Source organism: Branchiostoma lanceolatum, chromosome 3 (genome assembly GCF_035083965.1).
Source record: "Branchiostoma lanceolatum isolate klBraLanc5 chromosome 3, klBraLanc5.hap2, whole genome shotgun sequence".
Lineage (NCBI taxonomy): Eukaryota > Metazoa > Chordata > Leptocardii > Amphioxiformes > Branchiostomatidae > Branchiostoma > Branchiostoma lanceolatum.
Genome location: NC_089724.1, coordinates 32,631,769 through 32,654,507, shown reverse-complemented (window position 1 = coordinate 32,654,507; position 22,739 = coordinate 32,631,769). Strand labels below are relative to the sequence as shown.

At 40.7% G+C, this 22,739-nt stretch overlaps 2 protein-coding genes across 3 annotated transcripts in view; one reads left to right on the top strand and one right to left on the bottom strand.

Annotated features, from left to right (window-relative positions):
• The window catches only part of LOC136431467 (insulin-degrading enzyme-like), a 35,216-nt gene extending 21,176 nt beyond the window's left edge, over positions 1-14,040 (bottom strand). Inside the window, exons 1-12 of one of the 2 annotated variants that reach the window (XM_066422854.1) lie at positions 13,933-14,040; positions 9,726-9,951; positions 8,843-8,919; positions 8,420-8,446; positions 7,609-7,712; positions 6,959-7,128; positions 6,400-6,522; positions 5,864-5,976; positions 3,241-3,330; positions 1,532-1,604; positions 812-904; positions 129-220 (exon numbers count right to left, since the gene is read on the bottom strand). In XM_066422854.1, the coding sequence (XP_066278951.1) occupies positions 129-220; positions 812-904; positions 1,532-1,604; positions 3,241-3,330; positions 5,864-5,976; positions 6,400-6,522; positions 6,959-7,128; positions 7,609-7,712; positions 8,420-8,446; positions 8,843-8,919; positions 9,726-9,894 (1,131 nt within the window). In that variant the 5' untranslated portion in view covers positions 9,895-9,951; positions 13,933-14,040. Of the gene's footprint in view, positions 1-128; positions 221-811; positions 905-1,531; positions 1,605-3,240; positions 3,331-5,863; positions 5,977-6,399; positions 6,523-6,958; positions 7,129-7,608; positions 7,713-8,419; positions 8,447-8,842; positions 8,920-9,725; positions 9,952-10,705; positions 10,880-13,932 lie in introns of those variants that run through there. The other variant, XM_066422853.1, reaches the window with a different exon arrangement.
• LOC136431468 (microtubule-associated protein 9-like) lies at positions 11,044-22,543 on the top strand. The gene is made up of 10 exons (XM_066422856.1): positions 11,044-11,215; positions 12,825-12,957; positions 13,945-14,056; positions 15,452-17,166; positions 17,659-17,720; positions 18,231-18,387; positions 18,949-19,038; positions 19,739-19,900; positions 20,395-20,540; positions 21,063-22,543. Exons 2-10 carry the CDS (start codon positions 12,898-12,900, stop codon positions 21,313-21,315), a joined length of 2,757 nt encoding a protein of 918 aa, XP_066278953.1. The 5' UTR covers positions 11,044-11,215; positions 12,825-12,897; the 3' UTR covers positions 21,316-22,543.
• Positions 22,544-22,739: the final 196 nt, after the last annotated feature.

Genomic DNA, 22,739 nt, shown 5'->3' with positions numbered 1-22,739 from the left:
TATGCTCATCGAAACACAGCATCGGGGTCCAGATCACAGCATCAGGGGTCCAGATCACAGCATTGGGGGCACCTATGCTGAAAAGGCCAGGCGAGAACACCGTCTGGTACATGTAGTCCCACACTCACCCTGCACTCGTTGAAGATCCACTCCTGATGCCCGGCCTGTCGCAACATCTCCAGGTATTGAAAGATGTGAGCCACGATGTCATACACGTGACCTGTCATGATCAGGGCAGAACATTTGTCATGAGCTTCATGTAATGGTCACCACTAGTGAAACAGTCATTAGACAAACAAACCAGGTAACAAGTCAAAATCAGAAAACCTATACTTGATTCTTTCAGTCAGTTTTTCTAGCACCAATTCAGCGAGAATGTAATTTTAAAGCCAACAATTTATTCTGTGAGTGAAAAAAATGTATTGTCTATTGTATTATCTGTACCAGGTCATGTATCTAATTAATAATAACTACACTTTAATATTTGGCGTAACACACCAGTTTCTGTATTCTGTATCTATATACATGTATTAGCCAATATTATGTATACTGCCCTTCAGTGTAACAGCAGCTTCAGAATGTGTATTTGCATCCATATAGCCGGTATAACCCTTTGGCGTAACACACCAGCTAGGCTGAGGCACGCAGCACGGCAGCAGTTGGATGTATTGCACTGAAGAGCCTGTCACACGTACCTAACCTTTGCACATCTAGCTGAAGCATTGTTTAAAGCTATCTAATGGGAACACTATTTAATGCCCCTACTGTACTTGGTGGCAAAGAGTTCAACTCTAACAAGTTCCATACGTACCAAGTCCCTCTTCAGTCAGGTCTACGTTGACAGTGAAGAACATGAATCCGTTCCCTCCTTCCCTCTGTCCTCCTACCAGACTGTTCACCCAGCCTAGTAAAGTTTGACAAAGTTTTGGTGAAGTTCTCAATGCCATCGCAGATGTTAGTGATCCTCCTCGTCCCTTCTTCCCTTAATCTGTCCCAGCTATCTCCCTTTCATAACGGGTCATTTGTCGAGACAGCTGACCAGCTGTCCATGGACTATACCACACTATCTAATATACATAAGAGTGTTGACCTGTAATGTTGCAGTACCTGAAAATACTGTAAATGCAGAAATGTTTGTGGTGGTTTTATGTTCACGGTTTTTGCGGCGACCGTTTCTCCGCAAACTTAAAGCCAATGCAAACATTTTTGTCCAATACTGTATCAGTATGTGACTACTATAGCGCTGCCGCAATACTGTATCAGTATGTGACTACTATAGCGCTGCCGCAAACTAAAAACACCGCATACACTCCATTTTTGCCTTAGCGCGAAATAAAACCATGCGAACTTAAATGCATTATTTTACAGTACTGCTAAGGAAGCCAAAATCACCATGTTTCTTTCGGACCTCAATAACTACACAGATATCAAAATTCATATAAATCCATCAAAAGGGCCTTGAGTAGGTGCAAACACATACACAACCCAAAACAGTACCCCTGTTGGAGGTAATAGGTTGTTGTAGCCTTACCTTTTGCCTTGAGTAGTGACAGTAGGCTCCCCGGGCCTTCATGGCCGATCAGATGGCCCAGGTAGTGACCAGGCTGTAGGATAACAAGACACATGTTTGTAAGTACGTCTGGTTTAGGAAAAAAATGTTTCTGATTATGGTCCTGATTGTTAGGTAAGGATTCTCTTTTTTTTTAGATTTTGTTTGAAGTGATCCAACTAATACAATTTATCAATTTGAAATTAAAGTAAACAGGAAATGCATCAAGACACTGGTATTTTCAACATCATTTTGTAACCATACATTGTGCAATATTCACTATGCATTCTTAACTAGAGTTCCACGACCTCATACCTTCGCCAAATGATTTTAAGCATTGTGACGTATTAGGAGTGTTTCTCATCAATTATAAATCAGACCAGTTGATTGTCTTAAAATATAACATGTCCAAAGTATGAGCTTATCAAAGTATGAGCTTAAGAAGGTTATGCTAATATTGATCATCAATTATGCAAATGAGGCCCTTATTAGCATAATTTGATTAAACGATGTTCACATTCACATAACTTCCCGATGCCACAAAAAAAGTATCAAATGCATGAAATTTCTGTCATTTACCAGTATGGAATTATATTAGTTTTTCATTTAAGTATGCAAATTAGGCCCACATTTGCATATTTTCTACGTTCAACATTCCTCTCTTCCTCAGTTACAATTTGAATAGTCATATCATGGCACAAAGCAGATTTTTAAAGTTGCCTCATTAATTATGCAAATTAGCATCTGATTTGCATAATTATTGTCCAATCATTCTAAACATCACACAAGCTATCTACGTACCAAAAATCATGACCATCCGTCAAGGCCATCTTGAGTTATAGTATTTTCTCATTAATTATGCAAATGAGGTCTTCATTTGCATAGTTCATATCAATTAATATTTCTCTCTTCCTCAGTTACATATGTCACATGTTTCAGAGTCCTATCATGGAATTTGGCGGATGTATAAACTTTTCTCATCAATTATGCAAATTAGATACTGATTTGCATAAAAAGTATCTAATCATGTACATCATCACTTAAGCTATCTACTTACCAAAATTAATTGCCATCCATCAAGCCCTTCTTGAGTTATTCCCTTTCAAAGTCAGATGCAAAACCTGCTCCTGCAGTTCCAAAAAGGCCAAACCCATACCACTTACTCTCTGTCCAAAGAGATATCTACCACTCAAAAATCAGTTCCATAGCATGTCCAGAACACGAGATATCAAAACAGGAAGTTCCGCAGCAGTACCGTAACAAGCCGCTAGGGGACCCAAAATCTAATCATTTCCAAGTCTCCTCAAGACCTACCCACCTACCAAATATCAAGACAATCCATCCAAGCCTTCTCGAGTTATCCTGTACATTACACACATACATACAAACGCTACCCTCTGCATAACCTTCTCGGCGAAGGTAATCAACTGTTTACGGTTTTAACAGAGTGTGAAATACTGTCTGTTTTGAATTCGATAACTACGGTATCAGACTGGAAATCTTTATGTCCCTTGGCAGACACTGACAAAAAAAAAAAGCCTAGGGTTGGCAGGTTTTTGCTATGGTCCATTGGGTAACTGAAAACACATCTGTAGGTAAAAAACAAATAAAAACAGTATTTTGAGCCTTGAACTATCTGCACATTTCTTTTAACCTAAAAGCAAATGTTAAAAGGTAGAAGAAAGACCAACGTTTGTTCTGTAGTACGGGTGCAGATCTGGTAGGGGGAAGGCCACGTTCATGGTCCTGATGTCTTTCACAGGGACCACGTCACAGCGAAGCTAGGGAAAAACAACAAACACACCTCAATTATCAACATACCGGCAACTTTAAATACAGATTTTCATTATCATGGAAGCTCATCTGTGTTGGTAGTAATCATAACACAGTGCTAAACTTTCTTCCAACACAAAGGTATACACAGGATCAAATTTTCGACGACCACTGTCCACTACTTTAGGATCAATAATGACCAATCACTTCCGAGTGTAAGCTCGCGAGAGTTACAGACATGTGACCTTATTGACACATACTTTTGTGGATACGTGACGTCAGCAATTGTTCAAACGTACCAGGAAGTTTATAACGCCCATCTTATTGACACGTGCCTTCGCGGATACGTGACGTCAGCAATTGGTCAAACGTACCAGGAAGTTTATAACGCCCACCTTATTGACACATGCCTTCATGAATATGTGACGTCAGCAATTGGTCAAATGTGCCAGGAAGTTTATATGACCCACCGTCTATAAGGTCACATATCTGTAACTCTCACGAGTTTACGTTTGGAAGTGATTGGTCATTAATGATCCTGAAGAAGGCGACAGTGGTTGTCGAAAATTTGATCCGTGAATACCTTAGTGTTGGAAGAAAGTTTAGCATTGTAATTTTTGTATTAGAGATTTTCATTTGTGGTCTCACATAATGTTTGACGAATGTATGTTTGTCTGTGATTCTGCAGCTATTTCCATTTAAGGCATGTCTCACCATAGAGTGACGGGAGCTGAACAACAAAAGGTCTGAGTTGTTGTAGGTCCAGGGCTCGAAATACTGGGTGCATGTGCACCTGTGTGCACCCAAAATTGGAGCTGTGCACCTAATTTTTGACTGTGGGTGCACTGGTGCACCTAGATATTTTATACGGGTAAAGGTACTATTGTACACTAGTATACAGAATATTCTTGAAATGTAAGTATTATGAAAGGCAATATAACCTTTCGTCGTACTTTATTTGATGTAACGTTGGGTAACATAAATTCGGTAATAATGGTTGACTAAAATCAATCTAGCAGAACAATAAACCATCCTTTTTTTCTATTATTTTGTCAGTATCATGCACTATCTTTGCACTAATCATATATATGGTAGATTTTGTCTCTAGTCGTGCTGACACCATAATATTTCAACTTGAAACTACCGTCCGCCGCACGCACAATGACGGTGCTGTCGGACAGGGGTGAACATTAATTTGGGAGAGAAGATTCATCTTGAATATCTTACCGCTAATTACATTTTATACAGTAGCTATTCGTTCCATCCTTGGCTTGAGGAGAGTGCTATGGATATAGACGTGTCCAAGTAAAAAAAATACATGAAAAAACGGCCGTACCACACACATCAGGCCTCCGGGAACAACCCGTGTGTTGAATTGGTAGAACGTCAATCAAAGTCAACCCCCACCGTCATGGAAATTTGTACATTATTCATCGGGGCGTTAGCTGGATGCCGTAGAAATGGTAATACTACTATGTCCATGTGTTTCTGCTTGTGCTAAGAGCAAACTTTGAGGAAAATATCGCCATCAGTCCACTATCACACACAACATTTAGACAAAAAAGTGTTCCTCGCAAACGTTTGTCGTCTGCCGAATAGCAGGATTCTGGGTAACGAATATGGCGGCGGGAAAATTCACGGTAGTGCCGTAGCCATTGGTTGTAGCAACAAAGAGGCGTTCTGATGATTAATCACACTTAGAGTCCAGTTGTAGGTTAGCAAAAGAGATTCTAATAAGTTGTATTGTAAATAATTGTGTTGAGCAGGAAGCGGATGTGACATTTGTCTTATAAACCAGCGAACAACTATGCAGTATAATTCTCCCACGAAGCCCTCAGACTGTGACAATAACGGACGGAGAGTTTTTGACGTAGCCAACTTCTAATGCATGGTTATCGAAGCTTTTCAGACAGTGTTCTGAATACGTTAGTCTGTCAAGTTTGCATTTCTAGCGGTATTACTGATGTTGTATCTAGCACATATCCCTAAATACCCCGTTTTCAAAAAATCCTGAATTTAAGTACCCCGCGAATTTATGTTACCCAACGTTATTACTTGTTAGAAATTTTGAAGTTAGCTATCGAATTACAGATTGAAGTTCTGAAAAGCGTTAAACTTTGTACTAGTCTTGTAAGTATGTTTTGCTGACATTCAACTTCATTTTATGTGGTGCACCCAAAATTCTTTCTGTGCACCTAATTTTTTGGGTTGGGTGCACCAGTGCACCTATTCCCAAAGATGAATTTCGAGCCCTGTAGGTCAGAGTTTACCAACCTTCACAAACAATTCAGGTCATCCCAGGGGTCTATTGAAGAGGCTATGGGGAGCTATAATAATTTGTTTTCTGTCTGTGTTTCTGCAGTTACATGCATATATTCTTCATATGCTAGTCATGCTCACCATAGAGTGACAGGAAGTGTCAACCACAATCAAACAAGATTTGTGTGAGAAACTCTAAATATTTCACAGAGGTATATTAGCTGTTCAAACTTTTGTTAGTTTAGGTTCTAGGGATTTCTGGACTGTGATTTTGGTACCTACCCTGAGATGTTCCTCCTGAAATGGGTGGATGGGAAACTCTGGTACCGTCACATTCTTATTCTCTACAGATGCAAACTTGTCCACCACCAGCCTACTCAGGGAATCAAGGTCCTCTGGAGGAGAGTAAAAACAAAGTCAAACATGTAGCATCAGCAAGAAAGTTAATCTGCAATGTAACGCCTATGTTATATTTGTATTCTGTATACATGTGTAATTATGAATCTATATACCCGGTATAACAAACCCTTTATAACAAAACAGCTTTGCAAGCATGCAGTGCAGCAGCAGCCGGTTATGTTACACTTAACTACTAACTGTAAGTGTTGTTTAAAGCTATCTAAAGATGCTTCTGCAGTAGTTGGTGGCAACGACTTCCACTTTACAATAGTTCTAGGGAAAAATAAAGTTTTTTAACACCTCAATTCTGAGTTTATAACTCTGGTACTTGAAGGAATGACTATTTCTGAGCTGGTACTAGATACTTATGAAAGTAGACAATGAGCTAGTTCTAGACAAAGAATCTGTCGTCTGGTTACCTTTCCCCAACACTGAGAGAGCCATGACGTTGGCTGAGTAGTAGGTGCAGTGATACTTCAGCAGTTCCTCTCTCACGTCCATGTTCAGCTCGGCAGGCCGTTCAGACAGTGTGTACTTGTTACCTGGACACAGGACAGACAAGTGCATATTGGTATCAACATCTCAAACCATTGACTTTTAGCTCTCCATTTTGTTAAGTTCATTGCCATAACAATCTGATGAAAAAATAGAATATCTCTTCTATAGTTGTACATATTTGACCATGCAAGCACGTCACAAAATAAAAGTGTCAAAATTGATCTGCCAACAGTGTCTGATCCCCATTTTACATCCCTTCCAAAGGACGAGTGCAGCTCCAACCAAGATGTCCTGACCCATCTCCCTGTTAGCAGCTGACTTGAATCAGGACTCAACAGTGAGGCTGCTCCCATTTGAGTTATAGAGATATCCCTAGTGAAAGCAGTATATGACCCAGCCGGGTTTGAACCCACAACCTCCCAAATGCAAGGCAAACACTCTACCCAGTACCAGTGTAGTTGCAGCATATGTACAATGTACCTGTTCCAAATTTGCTGAAAGGATGTTTCTGGTCGGCTGTGGCTTTCTCTAACTGATGAAGACGCCACATGTCCGACTTCAGGTTTTTCTCGTTTTCCGAGTCGACTGCATTCAGCTCCCTGTCCTTAGATTCTTCATTAAACAATGGGCTGATGAAAAACTGGGCAAATCTGAAGAAAAAAGCAACAGTATTTGATTCAATATATACGGGACAACCATTGATAATACAGGTGGACATGGTTTTGTGGGAATCTCACTGGATTGCGCCTAATTGAGTCAAATTATTGCAGAAACTTCACCTCTACAAACAAAATGGCCGTGCCTGGAATGTTACATACTCAGTTTCAGCTTCATATCAGATCGGTAAGATATATTGATAACTATATTGGAAATCACAGTGTTGTCACTGAACTAAAATCCAATGTACAATGATTCAAATTCATCAAAAAATAGATTTGCAGTGATTGCGCCACTTGCACCATTTTGCCAATTGCAAACTCTTTTAAATTCATAAATATTATCAATGTCAGGCAACAAATGACGCAGATTGGCACTGGTTTAAGCCACTCTGCCAATGTCTTTCACAATATGGCACAATTAGGTGTAGCCCAGTGAGAGACCTGCTTTACAAATGTTTGTAAAACTCTCACCTATCCAGAGCTCCTTCTAGGTGTTGGCTGGACACATCAAAGTAATAGTTGGTGTGTTCCGCTGCGGTGAAGGCATTGGACGCTCCCCCGTGTTCATTCAGATACTGAAACGATAAAAATGGCATGAACTATGGTGCAATGAACACACTAGGTTATTCTTCATGCTTAACATAGATATAAAGCAACATAAATTCACAAATTCATCAAAACATACAATTAACAACAAAATCATTCACACCCCAAGATTATTTATACACCTTGTAGATTTGTTGAATGAAGTGTAGTACAGTGGAATTTGGACTATTCTTGAAAATCCTTTAGACACAGGTTGCTACATCACTGGATAACAACATTCTTTGTACACAATCAGAGAGTTAATACCTTAGCCAAGGTTTGGTGATCATCTGTCACCTTCCTCAGGGCAATAATGACTGGTTCTATTTTACACTGCAGCTACATGTGGGTGTCGCTGCTGCAGTGTGAAGAATGTGGTCCCAAACGTGACTGAGTTTATATCACCCCTCATCATGGTTCATGATTCAGGAGTAGATTTTCTGCCACTAAAGTAGTAAGTCTCTGGTTTGTACAAATAACTTTGTAATCTTGCTACCTGTACCCTTAAGCTAATCTCCAAGCAGATCTATAGGTTGCGAAGTGTATCAAACTGGCAGAAGAAGTATGTTTTGCAACCTAAGATTGGATTGCTATACAAGCTCCTTCGTCCAGTTGGATACGGTCATTGCAATCCATTGGGCCTGCTTGGAGGCTACCCTTAAGCTACAGTGCCAGTAGTACTCTAGTTTTAACTCACCCTGTTGTACTCATTTTCGGACGGGTACTGAAAGAAAACACAAAGACAATCATACATTCTTCAATGCAACATTGAATATCTGGCTTGGTGTTCTGTGCAGTATCTGACTCAAAGGTATATATTTGTTGCACGGTAATGATAACATAGGTTAGCCTCCGTTGCAGGCTCTGACGCGGCTTTTCTGGGGGGCAAAATAATATGTTTTGCAGCCAGCCCGTAACCATCAGCCAACCCTGTAACTATTAGTTACAGGGTTGGCTGATGGTTACGGGCTGGCTGCAAAACATATTATTTTGCCCCCCAAAAAAGCCGCGTCAGAGCCTGCAACGGAGGCTAAACATAGGTCAGGTTAATCAAATGCTGAGAAATAAAGAAATCCATCAACGCTCTAAGCATTAAAGGACAATGTACTGTCATAATTACCTTCTTTGTCCCGAGAAATAACATATGTTCACAGAAGTGGGCCAATCCAGGGACATCATCTGGATCACACATGTAACCTGCAAATACATTACATTAAACACAGAATGAGTTAAAAAAAATATTTGTAAACAAAAGTCACGACATTCTGTCATTCTCTTCTTCAGTTATCCTCTTTCAAAGATCTTAAAACATATCTTAAAACAAAAGCAACCCTGCAGTTCCCGACCAACCTTCTAGGTGGCCCAAACTTACATCAAACGCTATCTGCCTCCAAAAATTAATCAAGAGCACAGGTTGTCCAGAACATAATATATCAAAACTGCTGCAGTACCCTGAAAAGCCGCCTAGGAGGCCAGAATCTAATCATTTTTTTCATATTACCAATATCTGCCAATATACATGTACCAAATATCACAAAGATCCATCCACGACTTCTCAGTATACTGTTCACAGTCATACGCACAGAGATTAGACACTGAGACACAAAGCTCCGAAAACATAACCTTGACTTGGCTTGATGAAGGTAAAAAAACAAACGAGAAGTCAATACTCTGTTGCAATAAGTATAACAAATTGTAATTCTAATGGAATACACTAAAATAGCCTGAGTACCAGCCTCCGTAGTTACTGCTGGCTCAAAAGAAACCAAGCTTAGCAAGCAATTGTTTTTGAGCCAGCGGTCATTACTTAGGCTGGCCATGGTACCAGGTACTCAGGCTAAAAATATTTAAGTACTTAAAAATCATAATCATTCATAAGCCTTATCTGCGGTATGCGTGAATAAAATAGGTTGGGTGCACCAGTACACGTATTTGTTTGAGCCTTGTGCAAACCTGAAATCAAGCTACGGTACATCTTGATTAAAATCAGGACTCTACTTTACCTATATTGACATCCAGAGCTGCTGCAGCCTTGTCTGTGGTTGGATCGCTGACCAGCATCACCTTCATGCCATTGGCCAGCTCCAGCCCTCTGTACGTTCGCTTGTCCCCTGCCGACTTGATAACGTTGTCGTACAGGTGTCGTATACTCTCCGACTGGTTCACGGACATGGCGGCTGGATGAGTGGACTTCCACCGACAATACGATAGTCTGACTTCTGTACGATTCTGAAAAAGGGTGGAGGTTTGGAGTCTTGACTCTGCTAACAATAAGTCAAAAATTGTTTTTTACCAATTGATGTGTAAATTTTCCATTTTATGATTAAGCATTGCAAGCCCTCCTACTCAAGTATGTAAATTCAACCATTAAAGCGTTGCCAGGACCCCCAACTCCCTCCCCCATGCAGTCTATTATTTTGAGTTTACCACATGCATTCAGTATTTTTCTTTCTTTAGTCAATCTTCATAATTCTTAATTACATTTAATCAAGGCTTTCATTTGAAAGAAAAGAAAATTGAATAGGGGGTACTTGTATTCAGAGCTCCTTGATCTATTAAATCAAGGAGGTTTTAAATTTAAGGTCATCTAAACCTCCTTGATCTAATCATCATAACGCATTGATGATTGATAGATAGCTGATGGCAGGATTAAATATTCAAATGCCTGAGTTTGGCTTTCGAGGGGCATGTGATGTAACTAACTCACATATGCCATAATTTTTTTAGCGTTGGCAAAAAAAATGACTGCACGTGTTACACAGCATGACTTTACATTTATAAGCCCTCCCACACAAGCGGACTGTAACGTTACATCATATGCGAGAAAGTCGACTTTACTGTCGACTTTCGCCAGCTCGTGATCATGACACGAACGTTCTACAGGGCTAAATAATTTATTTTTACGTAAAGAAATAATTTGTCTAGCTAGTACAGTCGAAACGCCGGCTAGCTAGCTGACGACGATTAAATGTTTTAAACTTACCTTTAGGCTGAATTTAGCCCCTACCAACGACACCCTGGCTACCCGTAAACCCTCCCTAGCTAAAGACAGCATCCAGGTAAGCTGGTGGGAACTCAGGTGTCCTTCAGAGATCACAAATAAATCAATAATTTATCCTTGGGCCAACGTGCGGGTCACAGGTCACAGGTCAGATACCGGAAGTAGATATTTTTTAATTTCCTGTAGGTCATGGGAGTCTAATGTTCGGTAATCATCGGCTCAGCTTTCGGGAATCATTCGGAGTTATTACGTCATCTTCGGAATTCCGGCTCAATGTTCGGGAATCTCCGAATAGGCGTTCGGGAATCTCCGGGGTTCCCTTCCCGTCATGCCCCGCGGCGGAATTCCACCATCACCAAACAAGTTCAAACATCCAAGTTGCCGCTGGCAACATCAAAATACATCATTTTTGGCACATTATGATATTTAAGACGTCATTATACGTGGTCATAGGGGGCATTGATATCTTAACGGGATTGTAGTCGTCCTGAGGTAAGTAAGGGCTGTCTAGAAATATTTATTTTTATGTTTAACTGGTACCGTACCGTTCGTTCTATGTTCTTGTCTTCACACAAAATATTGTTTTGGTTTCTGCTAGACCCCTGGGACAAACAGAAACATTCAAGGTAGCATTTAGAAGTTGAACTTGAAGACATAGGATAGAATTGAATTGAATGCACTTGCATGTCATCGCATAATTTAGAAAAACTGACTGACTACTGGGTCAATATATTAAATTACTTTATTTTTCAAATTTATTTCATTCAATCTTTCTAAAATCACCTGGGTGGAAATTCTGAGAAACATGAACCTTCCAGCTTTCACTGTACCACTACTTCTACTAGGATAAGGCTTGTGGACTCCCAGTGGTCTTAGACTCATTAGTTCAACTTCAAATCAAACCTTAGGAGTGAAATATGGTTTTTGGCATGTCTATGATGACACCACATGTCTGTCAGTAGCCGTGGCGACTAACGAAGGGAGTTTTTGCTTGATATTACATATACTTTCCCTTCTTAGTCGTGGGGCAGTACACAATTTGACTTCTACTCGAGCGACGCCGGCCTTCAAACTTGCACGCCGGGTCCGATTCTTGTTCTCCCTGAACTCCCAACGCCCTTACCTGCGACGGCGGGCACTTTAGCGACGCCGGAACCCCCATGTTAATCCACAACAGGGCTTGATGCGGCAGAAGTCAATGAAAAACAACATCGGGTTCGCCATTTTTGGTCTGACATAAGAAGGAGAGGAACGTCATCGCTACGTCATCGCTTATACAGCCTGATTGGTCAAGCTCAGTCATGTGAGTAAACGCACCAATCAGGCTGTATAAGCGATGACGTAGCGATGACGTTCCTCTCCTTCTAATGTCAGACCAAAAATGGCGAACCCGATGTTGTTTTTCATTGACTTCTGCCGCATCAAGCCCTGTTGTGGATTAACATGGGGGTTCCGGCGTCGCTAAAGTGCCCGCCGTCGCAGGTAAGGGCGTTGGGAGTTCAGGGAGAACAAGAATCGGACCCGGCGTGCAAGTTTGAAGGCCGGCGTCGCTCGAGTAGAAGTCAAATTGTGTACTGCCCCACGACTAAGAAGATAAAGTATATGTATATCAAGCAAAAACTCCCTTCGTTAGTCGCCACGGCTAGTCTGTCAGTGTGTGTGTGTGTGTGTTAGTCACTTACTCTGTATTTGCATCAATCATTTGTTTCAATATTAGTAACTTAAGTAGTAGAAAACGATTCGATTATTTTAATGTGACTGCATGATACATATCTAGTTCTGTGTTCTTCTAGTGGAAATATAAATCAGTCTTTTATAGTTTTAATGGTTTTATTATTGACTTTGATGCCATCATAAATCATATATGGAGGAGCATCCTGAGCCTGGCATGCTCACTAAATAGCTTTAAAGAACAGTTGTGGTCAGATGTGCAAAGACTAGGTGTGACAGGCCGCTCAGTGTAATATAACCGCCGGCAGACCGGCTACATGTATATGTATCATAATAGATACAGGTACAGGTACAGATATGTATTGGCAAGAGCTTTGAGAATCTAGGTATCGGTTACCAAACTGTAATTTGTAAAAATTGTTTTCCCCAGTGCTCGGTACTCAGCAGTATATACGTATACCTGGACATCAGTGAATCCAGTCTGTGTCATTACCAAGTGCAGGATGGCTCAGGTCGCTGCACCCAGGACCAGTTTAGGTTCAACTCGCAAGTCTGCACTCCAGGTACGGATCCAAGAAGCGTGTGACTGGCAGAATACTGCTGTCATAGATGTCATTCTGTGATTGTTTTAACTAAAATTTAAGAAAATGCAGTACCGGTAGTATGCATTAGCTTTTCTCAGCTAGTGTGGTAGGCATTATACATTTATACTTATAGTGCTACATGTACGGTGACCGGATTCAGATCCAGAGGTTCCGGTTCCCATGGCATTTGTGATAAAAATATTATTTTTCGGTTACATGTACCAAATTATATACAGTCATCAGTAGTAAGCACAAAAGCTTGAGTAAAAAATAAACACAAAAACAGCAGTGTTTTAGTCTTTTTTATAGTACAAATTTCACAATCTATATGGAAGGTTTTAGATGGTCTAGAACAAAAAGGAGAATATTACTAGTAAGGGAGAGATTATTTTCTGCAAGTCTGGAACTGGTTCCCGACATTTAGGTTTTTTGGGCCTCGAGCCCTTGAACCTACTATAAACTTTTTTATAAATCCAGTTCAACTTCAAGTCCAGTCTTTAGGTAATAATGCAGCACTAGATAGGTTTGAATTAATATTGATAATGATACAGTATTATGATAGAGATACCAGATGTTCTGACATCTTCGGTATGTTCTTCCTTTCCAACTACATGTACCTGGAACTTGAAAAGTTTCAAAAATGCCAAAATAACCTCCTTGAACCAAAAACCAAGAAGATAGGGTACATGTTTGTTTGTTTTTTTAAACTGGGTATAGAGTTTTGTACCTTATGGTCATCACTTCAGTTTCTTCTAGCTTAGAATCTAAGTGATTTCTCAGCTCATTGGTGCTTTTCTGTAGGTTTGAATAGAGATACATTATAACATGTATGGTTTAGCCTGTTACAAATTTGCTAAATGTGGATGATATTTTTAAGGTCTAGATTCAAAGGTTATGAATGTGTTATGATACCATTATCTCACTGAGTCTAACCTATTATGAGTAAGTTGATACCTTTTGTTTAAGAACGAGCTTGACCAGACCTTGCAGAGCAGACGAAGACGGGGCTTGACCACGGGGATGACCACTTCAGAGGACAGTGACAGCAGTGCAGACGACGGGCTGGGCAGTGATGATGGTAATATCTTGTCATTTCCAAGTCAACGCAGGGCTCATAATCCTTTTTCCTAGCCTGATGGCTATAGTTTTTGATAACATAACATCGTAAGCAATCATAGGGAAAACTGAAACCATCAGAACATATGGTTGTAATTTATATTATCTATTTATAATACATTTAGTATAACCTCAATCAATATAAAAGTAAAAGACCCAAGTAAAAGGGCAATAAAAATTGTAATATTTTCTATCGCATGGCTGATCATACCTGTGATTTACCTGCATTTCACCCAGGTAGTCTCTTCTAATCCTATTGTACAATTATTTGTACTATGGACTTTATTTGCTGGGTTCGAAATTCATTTTTTGAAATAGGTGCACTGGTGCACCCAACCCAAAAAATTAGGTGCACAGAAAGAATTTTAAGTGCACCACATAAAATAAAGTTGAATGTCAGCAAAACAGAATTACAAAGTTTTACACTACTGCCTCAATCTGTAATTCTATAGCTAACTAAAGATTTCAAACAAGCAATACATCAAATAAACATTTCGAGCCCTGATATGTAAAACATGTATTACACCCTGTAACTGCTTCTCAAACCTACACAACAGATGGCACTGTGGTCGCAGGAAGAGATCCCACCGTAGGTGTATACTATAGTTCAATGAATGCAACAAAGTTTGGCTCCCAAACAACTGCCTTCAGTCAGATAGTCTTTATCGATCAGACAGTCAAGCCTTTTCATAGGGAAGGATTTAATTGAAGTAATCCTTAGCAACTGGCCAGTTGGACTGGTCCAACCAGTTACTGCAATTGTAATCCAAACATAACTGAATTTGCATGCAGATCTGATATAACTACACACCAAAACAGGGTAAGTTTATATTAGAGAGAAAAGTGGGTGCAGTTTAGTAGTCTTTCAATGTAATTTAGTCCTGATTTGAAATCATTAGAAGTTGTATTTCCCTATGTACAATTCCAACAGAAGACCCTTTTGTAATGGATATGTCACGGTAGAGATTTCAAGTGCCAATTCAACCGCTAGAGATCCCGATCAGATTCTGTAAATCTATAAATTTTTTCATCGCTCGGATGTCAGATCAAAAATATTATCTCCCTTGCCAGCGGTCAAACAAAAAAAAGGCTAGGGTTTGTGCTAGGGACGGTCAGGTAACCGGAAACACAACATATTTTTGCCAGGCCTTACCAATTATGTAAGTCAGATGTAGAAAAAGTAAATTTAAGAATGCACTACAATCATACAGACATAATGTACATGCTGATTTGTATGATGATGTAAAGAAAGATGACATCCTCTGTCATGTTTTAAAGTATCACATTCCAAAAAGCATTCCAGCATACACTGTGTAGGAATTCTATTTTTTAACGGGGAATTTTTTTCATATTTCAGACTTCCTGTCTCAGTTTACCTCTACCTTCAAACCAACGGCACCTGCTCGCAGTGATAAAGACCAGTCCAACAAGTGGCAGCCGCCCAGCCAGAAGGCTTCAGGGAAGTCTACTCCAACCTTCGACTTGAAGGGCAGACACACTCCAACAAAGGATCTCAAGGACCGCAAAGATAAGGAGGAGAATGGCAGGAAATCTTCCACTCCCAGAGATTCACCATTTGAAGGAAAATATCTAAAGAAGGAGTCTAAAGATAGGGAGCATCTTGGAAGGAGTTCTGTCGACAGAGACTATTTGAGGAAAAGTCCTGACAATTATCACAGGAAAGGTGAACGCGGGAGTCAGTCTAGAGTGTCACCGTTTCCAAGAGAACGTTCTCTAAAAAGTACAGGCAGGGTGTCGCCTCAAAAGGACGACCGCGGGGAGAAAATATCCTCTAGGGACTCGCCATATGAAGAGAAACATCTTGCACGGAAATCTCCCAGAGATAGTCTAAGGGATTCACCATTTGAAGAAAAGTATCACAGTACTAGTAAGAGTCCCGTTGACTTTCTGAAGCACAGAAAGACTCCTGGTAGTGATTCCACAATTGATAATGTTGTGAAGCAGAGAACGAGTCCCTCTGTTGAAGATAGAGTGAATCGCAGGAAGAGTCCATCCAGGGATTTTACAGTTGAGACAGAAGATCGTAAAAACCTGGATTCCCCTCGCAGCTCCCCATTCCAAAGGAGGCGCGAGTCTAAGAATGCACGAGGAGACTCAACCTTGGGAGAGTCAAGGAGGCTGTCAGAAAGGGCGTCACCATCGCAGAGAGCAAGGAATAAGAAGGATTTCCTTGACAGTGATTCTGATGACATAAGTGAAGAAACCCCCAAAAAGAAGGAAGCGTCTTTTCTGGATTTCTTGGAAGAGCCGTCACCCAGGCCTAGGAAAGAGAGGACCGGAGCCAAGAAAGGAGAGGAAGGAACCCTTAGGCCCAAACCGAAGCCTAGAAGTCGCACTGTGAGCGAGAACTCTCAGGAAGGCTTTCACGAGTCGTCCTCACGCAAAACACCACTCCGTCGATCTCCAACCAAAGAGCAGGACCTGGATTTGAGACCGACTCCCTCCCCTCGCGCGGCAGACCGTAGGAGACAGTTCAGGGACAGCAGAGGCACCGTTGCAGAAGATTCAGAGAAAAGGACAAAGTCACAGAAATCCGAGCAAGAGACGTCCAAATCACGAGAGGCTTCCCCTAGTTGGAAACAACGCCAGTCGGGACAGCGGTCTCCCTCGCCGCACAAGGAACGTTCCAGACAAAATTCTCCACGGAGAAGGATGGATTCAGGGTCATCTGAAGAGGAGCTTGATCAGCTTCTAAAACACACTAAGGATAAACGCAGGCAACGGGCTAAAGACAACTCTGACTCAGACAGCATACCGGACATCGACGTTACAGTCAAACACAAGAAGCAACATGGCAAGAAGTCTGCAACTCTTCCAACCCCGCCACCAAGGAAGTCCCCATTTAGATCTGCATCTCAGGAGAAAGGCAAGTCCGAGAAAGAAGAGAGGGAGAGACTTGAAAGAGAAAAGTACAGAGAAGATTCTGATGAAGAAACAGGCAGTCTCAGCCGACTGGACGGTGCTTCTCCCAAACAGAGGCTCCACAAGGAAATAGCAGATGCTGTGCTGACGGATGTTGCAGAATCAAACAGACCACCACGACCAAAAAAGGTGCTAGAAACTAGATATTAACAAAACCTTGTGTTCCTAGTTTTTATGACATTAATGCCCAAGATTTTCTAGCAAACTAGGTACTGCTGTCAAACCTGTATATAAGGACCACCTCTATATAAAGACCACCTGGCCAATGTGACTACTTTTGGTGGTTCCTTAGATAGTTTTTTCCTATTGATTAACACAAGCATTAAGGATCCTGCAGCTGTCTATAGTGGCCACCTGTTCATATAGACCAGATTTTATCGCTTCAACCTTCTGGCTATCAACAAATACAGCCAAGGCTTGTTGACTGTGTGACAAGGACTTACATTACAAAATAAGACATTTAGTTTACTATTAAATTTTAATTAGGCATAATTCAATTTCCAATTGTGATGACCATCTACGGATATCAATGTAGGGAAGAAGTAAAAGAGATTTTGCAGTGTAGTACAATGTAGATGTAACATTGACTGATAAAACGTGTTTGTTGATGTTGTTTGTTAGGATGAGGAGATTGAGGATGAGACTGAACACACTATGCAGTACATCCAGCCAGACAGCACCAGGTACAAGTACATACAACACACTGTAATTCTTGAAATTTTTGCGGTGGTTTTATGTTTGCGTTTTTTCGCGGTGGCCACAGTGAACTTAAAACCTGTGTTCCCATTACTGTACAGTACATGTATGTGACTATAGTGCTACCATGGTCTTCAAACCACCATGAACACTTCATTTTCTCCCTACCGCGAAATTAAATCACCTTGAACTTAGGGACATTTTCAGTTACGGTAGCTTGTCCCATGGTAGTTCTGTACCTGTAGTTGGGCTACAGCAAGTATATTTTATGGATGACATCCTCTGTAGAACTCCAAATCTTATTCGAGAGTGCATAAGACATTCTGCCATGATCTCTGATTTCCATGTTGTATGTGTGTTATTATGTCCGTTGTGAGACAAAAAAAAACAAAGTAGAAAGCCCGACAAAAATGGCTAAAACGTCCGGACCCACTCATCTGCTTGAAGATCTAGAGTATTATGTCCGAACAATAACATGGTAAAACTCCCCATCCCAGCCGCAGGCCCCAGACTGCTGGTAGTGAGAGAAGAGAAGCAGGCACCACTGTCAAGCCGGTGCCCAAAAGGCCAACGTCTGCTGGGTCATTGACCCGCAAACCCTCAGGACCACCAAACCTGGAGGACTCTTCCTCCATCAGGATGGCTATCTACCAGGTATGGAATCATCCATAACAAATATGTACTTATTAATATTTTCTGTGGAGAGTGGCAGTATTTTCAAATACAGTTTGCACTTTTGCATTTCTACACATTGATGGATGGATGTCCCTGCACCTCAACTGGCAGCAGCCTCACAGTTGAACTCCTTTTTTTTAATCACATCGTAGTTGCTAACTGTAGAGACTCCGGTCCAATCCTGGGCAGGGCATCTCAGTTGGGGTTGCACCCGTCTTTTGGAAGGCACATAGAATGGGGGACCCGTGTTGGAGTAGGTGCCTCAAGCACATTAAAGGGGAAGGGGTAGCAATCCCATCACTGTAAAAATTTACCCTGCTACTGAAACAGCAAGGAAACTTGCTGCCCTGTGTGCCATTAGGCACTACAAGGGTCTGAACGAACAAATTGATGGAGGTGGGCGGGGCTATGGAATGGGTCTATTGGGTCGAAGGTGACCGAGACTGTTATAATTCAAACTAGTCGGAACCACCACTAGACCTACATTGTCAATTTGTCTTGTATGTATTTTATAATGGACACTGGCATGCTTCTTTTCAGGACTGGCTCAGTAAGAAGACTGACTTATCCAAGGAGAAAATCAAAAAGAAACTTTCTGAAAGGCAGGAACAACAGCAAAAGGAGAAGAAGGTAAGAATGTTTTTTTTTAATTTTACAACTGCAAAATAGATTTCTTTCAATTACAGTTTAACAGTACACACCCAACTCTTTTTGCCATCAGGGATGACAAAAGGACAAAGGACAAGGGTCCAGGTTTGGGTTCATGCTGGTAATCTGCTGTGTGATGACTGTCACATTAGGATATCATAAGAAGTGATGTGTTTTGGGTGATTTGGGGCTCAAACCTTCTGTTTATAATCTGCAAAGTGATGTGTCCCTTTGCCGCGGGATCGGCATCTATAATTGGCTTGATTACACCCAGGGTTTGTGTCTTTTTGATGGTAATGTTTGTCAAATGATTTTGGCATGGAAATATTCAATTGTCCCATACAGTTATTATCTCCATGAAAAATGGAGTCATAGTTTTGGGCACAATATCTCAAGCCAAGTCAAGGACATCTGGATTGCGATGATATTTGGTAATTGAGATGTTGTGGGGGCGCAAAGGTCAAGGTCGATTTTAGGCCTCCTGGTGGCTGACCTTGTTTTGCTTCTGAATTATCCCCTGGAATACATGTAGATGGTTGCAGGTTTGAACTAAGACCCAAAATAAACTGGGTTTAGATGAGGAAAGCCCCTGTTAATGTGAGAATACAAGCTCTGGTGATATGATTAGTTTGCACGTAGGTTTTGCAGAATATATTAAATGGTAGATGATGTTTGTTCACAGGATGCACTTGACAAAAAGAAGGATGCCGAGCTCTCCTTCAAGTCATGGAAGGAGACGAAAGACACTCATCTGAAGAGACTGCAGAAACAAAAGAGGAAGGAAGAGAGAGAAAAGAAAGAAAAGGAAGAAGAGGAGCAAGTGAAGAAATTTCAGGCCACAAGGGTACTTAAAAGTTTCACATTTATTTTGTTTGATTGTAGTTCATTAATCAGGCAAGCAAGTTTTGATAAACATTACAATAATTATGTCCATTGATAACTTTCTGTCATTCTACAGTGAATGTGGCCTAAGCATATGGAAAATATATAACTGCGAAAACACAGACAGACCAAAAACAATACCACCCTGTAAAAATATACGTAGCCTCTTCCATTGACCCTATGATCTGGAGTGTCATGTCCAATTTATGACTTCTTCTACCTCCTCTGACCTGTGGTTCCTGCCACTCAGGCAAGTCTGACCTCTGCCGTCATCTTCCCTGTCACTCACTTCCTGCCACTCTACTGACAGTGTATTCAAATAGCAACGTACAGATACCAACATAACAAACAGTCACACCAAAAACAAAGACTCCATACAGTCTACATACAGTCAATGACTGGCAAAATATGAGAAGACTTGAAATGTTTATATTATTTAAAATTTTCTTATTGCAGGCGTTTGAGGGTTGGAAGTCCAACAAAGACGACTACCTCCGCAAGAAGTGGAGGGAGGCAAAACGTGAGGAGGAGGAAAGAAAACGCCAGGAGAGGGAGAAGAAGAAGGAGAAGCAGGAGGACAGCAAGAAATTGTTTGAGACCTGGTGAGCAGATATCTTGTTGCAGGCTTTAGAGATAGGTGGACAGTAGGTTTTGGTTGTGCTGTGGTTGTTTGTTGGTTTGTTGGTTTGTTTTGCATAACCACTAAACTGCCTGTAGGCATGATGCACCAGTTTTGTACAGTACAGTAAGTACAAGCTGTGTAAGACTGGACTGTAAGGTTTGATCCACTCACGCCGGGAAGGTCTTTTACTCTTTTTGAAAGAGTGGTGGCATTTTTAACGTGCTTGAAGTGTGGCTCTCCTCAAACACGGGGCCTACGGCTTTATGACCCATTCAAATTGAATTTCAATAGGACATCCCTAAACAAAGCTAGGTACACATTTTTCACCTGAGTCGAGTAAGAAAATGGGTGTACAGTGTCTTTTCCAAGGGCACAATATTGAGGCCTGCCAGAAAATGATATATTACTGTGCCAGGTACAACATGATGTACAGGGACTTAAACATGTACTAGGATGGGTTGTCTTTGTCCTTTATTTAACCATAATGTCTCTTACCTGATAGGTCAAAACGTAAAGAGGAGACAATCAAATCAACAAAAGCCGAGGAGAGAAAACAGGCTCGAGAGGAGAGGAGGCGAAAGCAGAAGGAACAGGAGGATCGGGAGATGAGGTGCCAAGACGAGTATGAGGAGTTCTTGGATCGGAAGGAGAGGCAGCGGAAGGAGGACTTACAGAGAAGACGTGTGAGATCTATGGAGAACCTGAGCCAGAGGGCATGGAGCCCAGCCAGTAGGACTATACCTGTGGGCAGGTGACATGGCTCAGGGTCTATCCATACCTCCAATGACTGTCCATCATAATTAGCAGTTCCACCAATGAAATCATTGCCATTAGTGGTTCATCCAATGGCTGCATGTCTGTCAAATGTTTGCATTTTTATGTTTCTATTTTGCATTTCTATGTTTTGACAGAGTTAGGCTATGGGATCACTCTACTGGAAGTTGTACACATTTCCACTGGAGGCTGCAACTGATGAGCAACCAAATATTTGACAGATCTGTCAACAAATCTCATATGCAAAAAAATGATAATTTTGCATCATGCATCATCAATGAAAAGTTAGGAGGGGGTGGATAATTTTGTTGTTAACTATAACGTATAAGCAGTGGGAAGGATATCATACAGTAGTAAGTTGCTTCTTTACAGTACTTATGATACATAAGATATAGTCATGTGCTCAGTATGTGTCATGGATACACTCATTTTTGATGTGTCCTCAAAATCTTCCGATGCCATCAGTCCATTAAGTCCCTCCCATGTGCAATCTCAAGTATAGATCTGTGTGTGATTACATGTGTAGTACCATGTATTTTATTTGTACCTTTACTCATGGTAAAGAAAGGCATGAACATTCCTTGAGTTCAATATTTAGAGGTTGTGTGCCTGTATGATGATTATGATACAAATGACATATACATTGTTTTTATCATTGTATTTTAATTGTTGATGTGTTTAAGTATGTGGAGATCTAATTATGATTGTTTAACGTAGAGCAATTTTTATTTGATAGTCTTGCTCCCATTCTTTGTGGTGTACATTTGTAAGAGTGAATGTGGGAGTGAATGTAGGTAAACAATGATGGTACCCAGTTTGGAAGATAGAGTTCTGCAAACCCATTATTTGCAGTTAACTTAAATAGCCTTATTTTTTAGTGTCCAGTCTTATGAGAAGTTATATGATAACGAATATTCAACATTCCAACTAGATAGAGATGACATACATATACATGATGCAGTACCATTTTTTTTTTAATTCTGCAATATTATGAATCTTCTGTATGTATTTGATCCATAATACACTTGTTCAGGGATAATTTGCGAGTAGCCTGATTGAATCGTGCTTTAGTGGCTGGCCCAACTTCTGCGTGGAGTGGCCATACAGCCCTGACAGCAGAGTTTTTGTTACAGTCTAATTTGCAAGCTCTCTTTAATATCATTAATGAATGAAATTTGGCAGTAAATAAAAATGAAAAATGTAATATAACTGTCTGTTCGATTTTTTAAGGTGTCTTGCTCCATGTGTCTTTGTATTAAGTAGTCTCTAAAGGCAAGGTTTTGTCATTTTGTGCACATGTCACTATATAATGTATGCATGTTGTGTTAATGGGCTTCAGTATCAAAGATTATATTAAGGCAGCCACCGTATGAAAGCCAAATGATCTGAAAATTTGTATGTATGG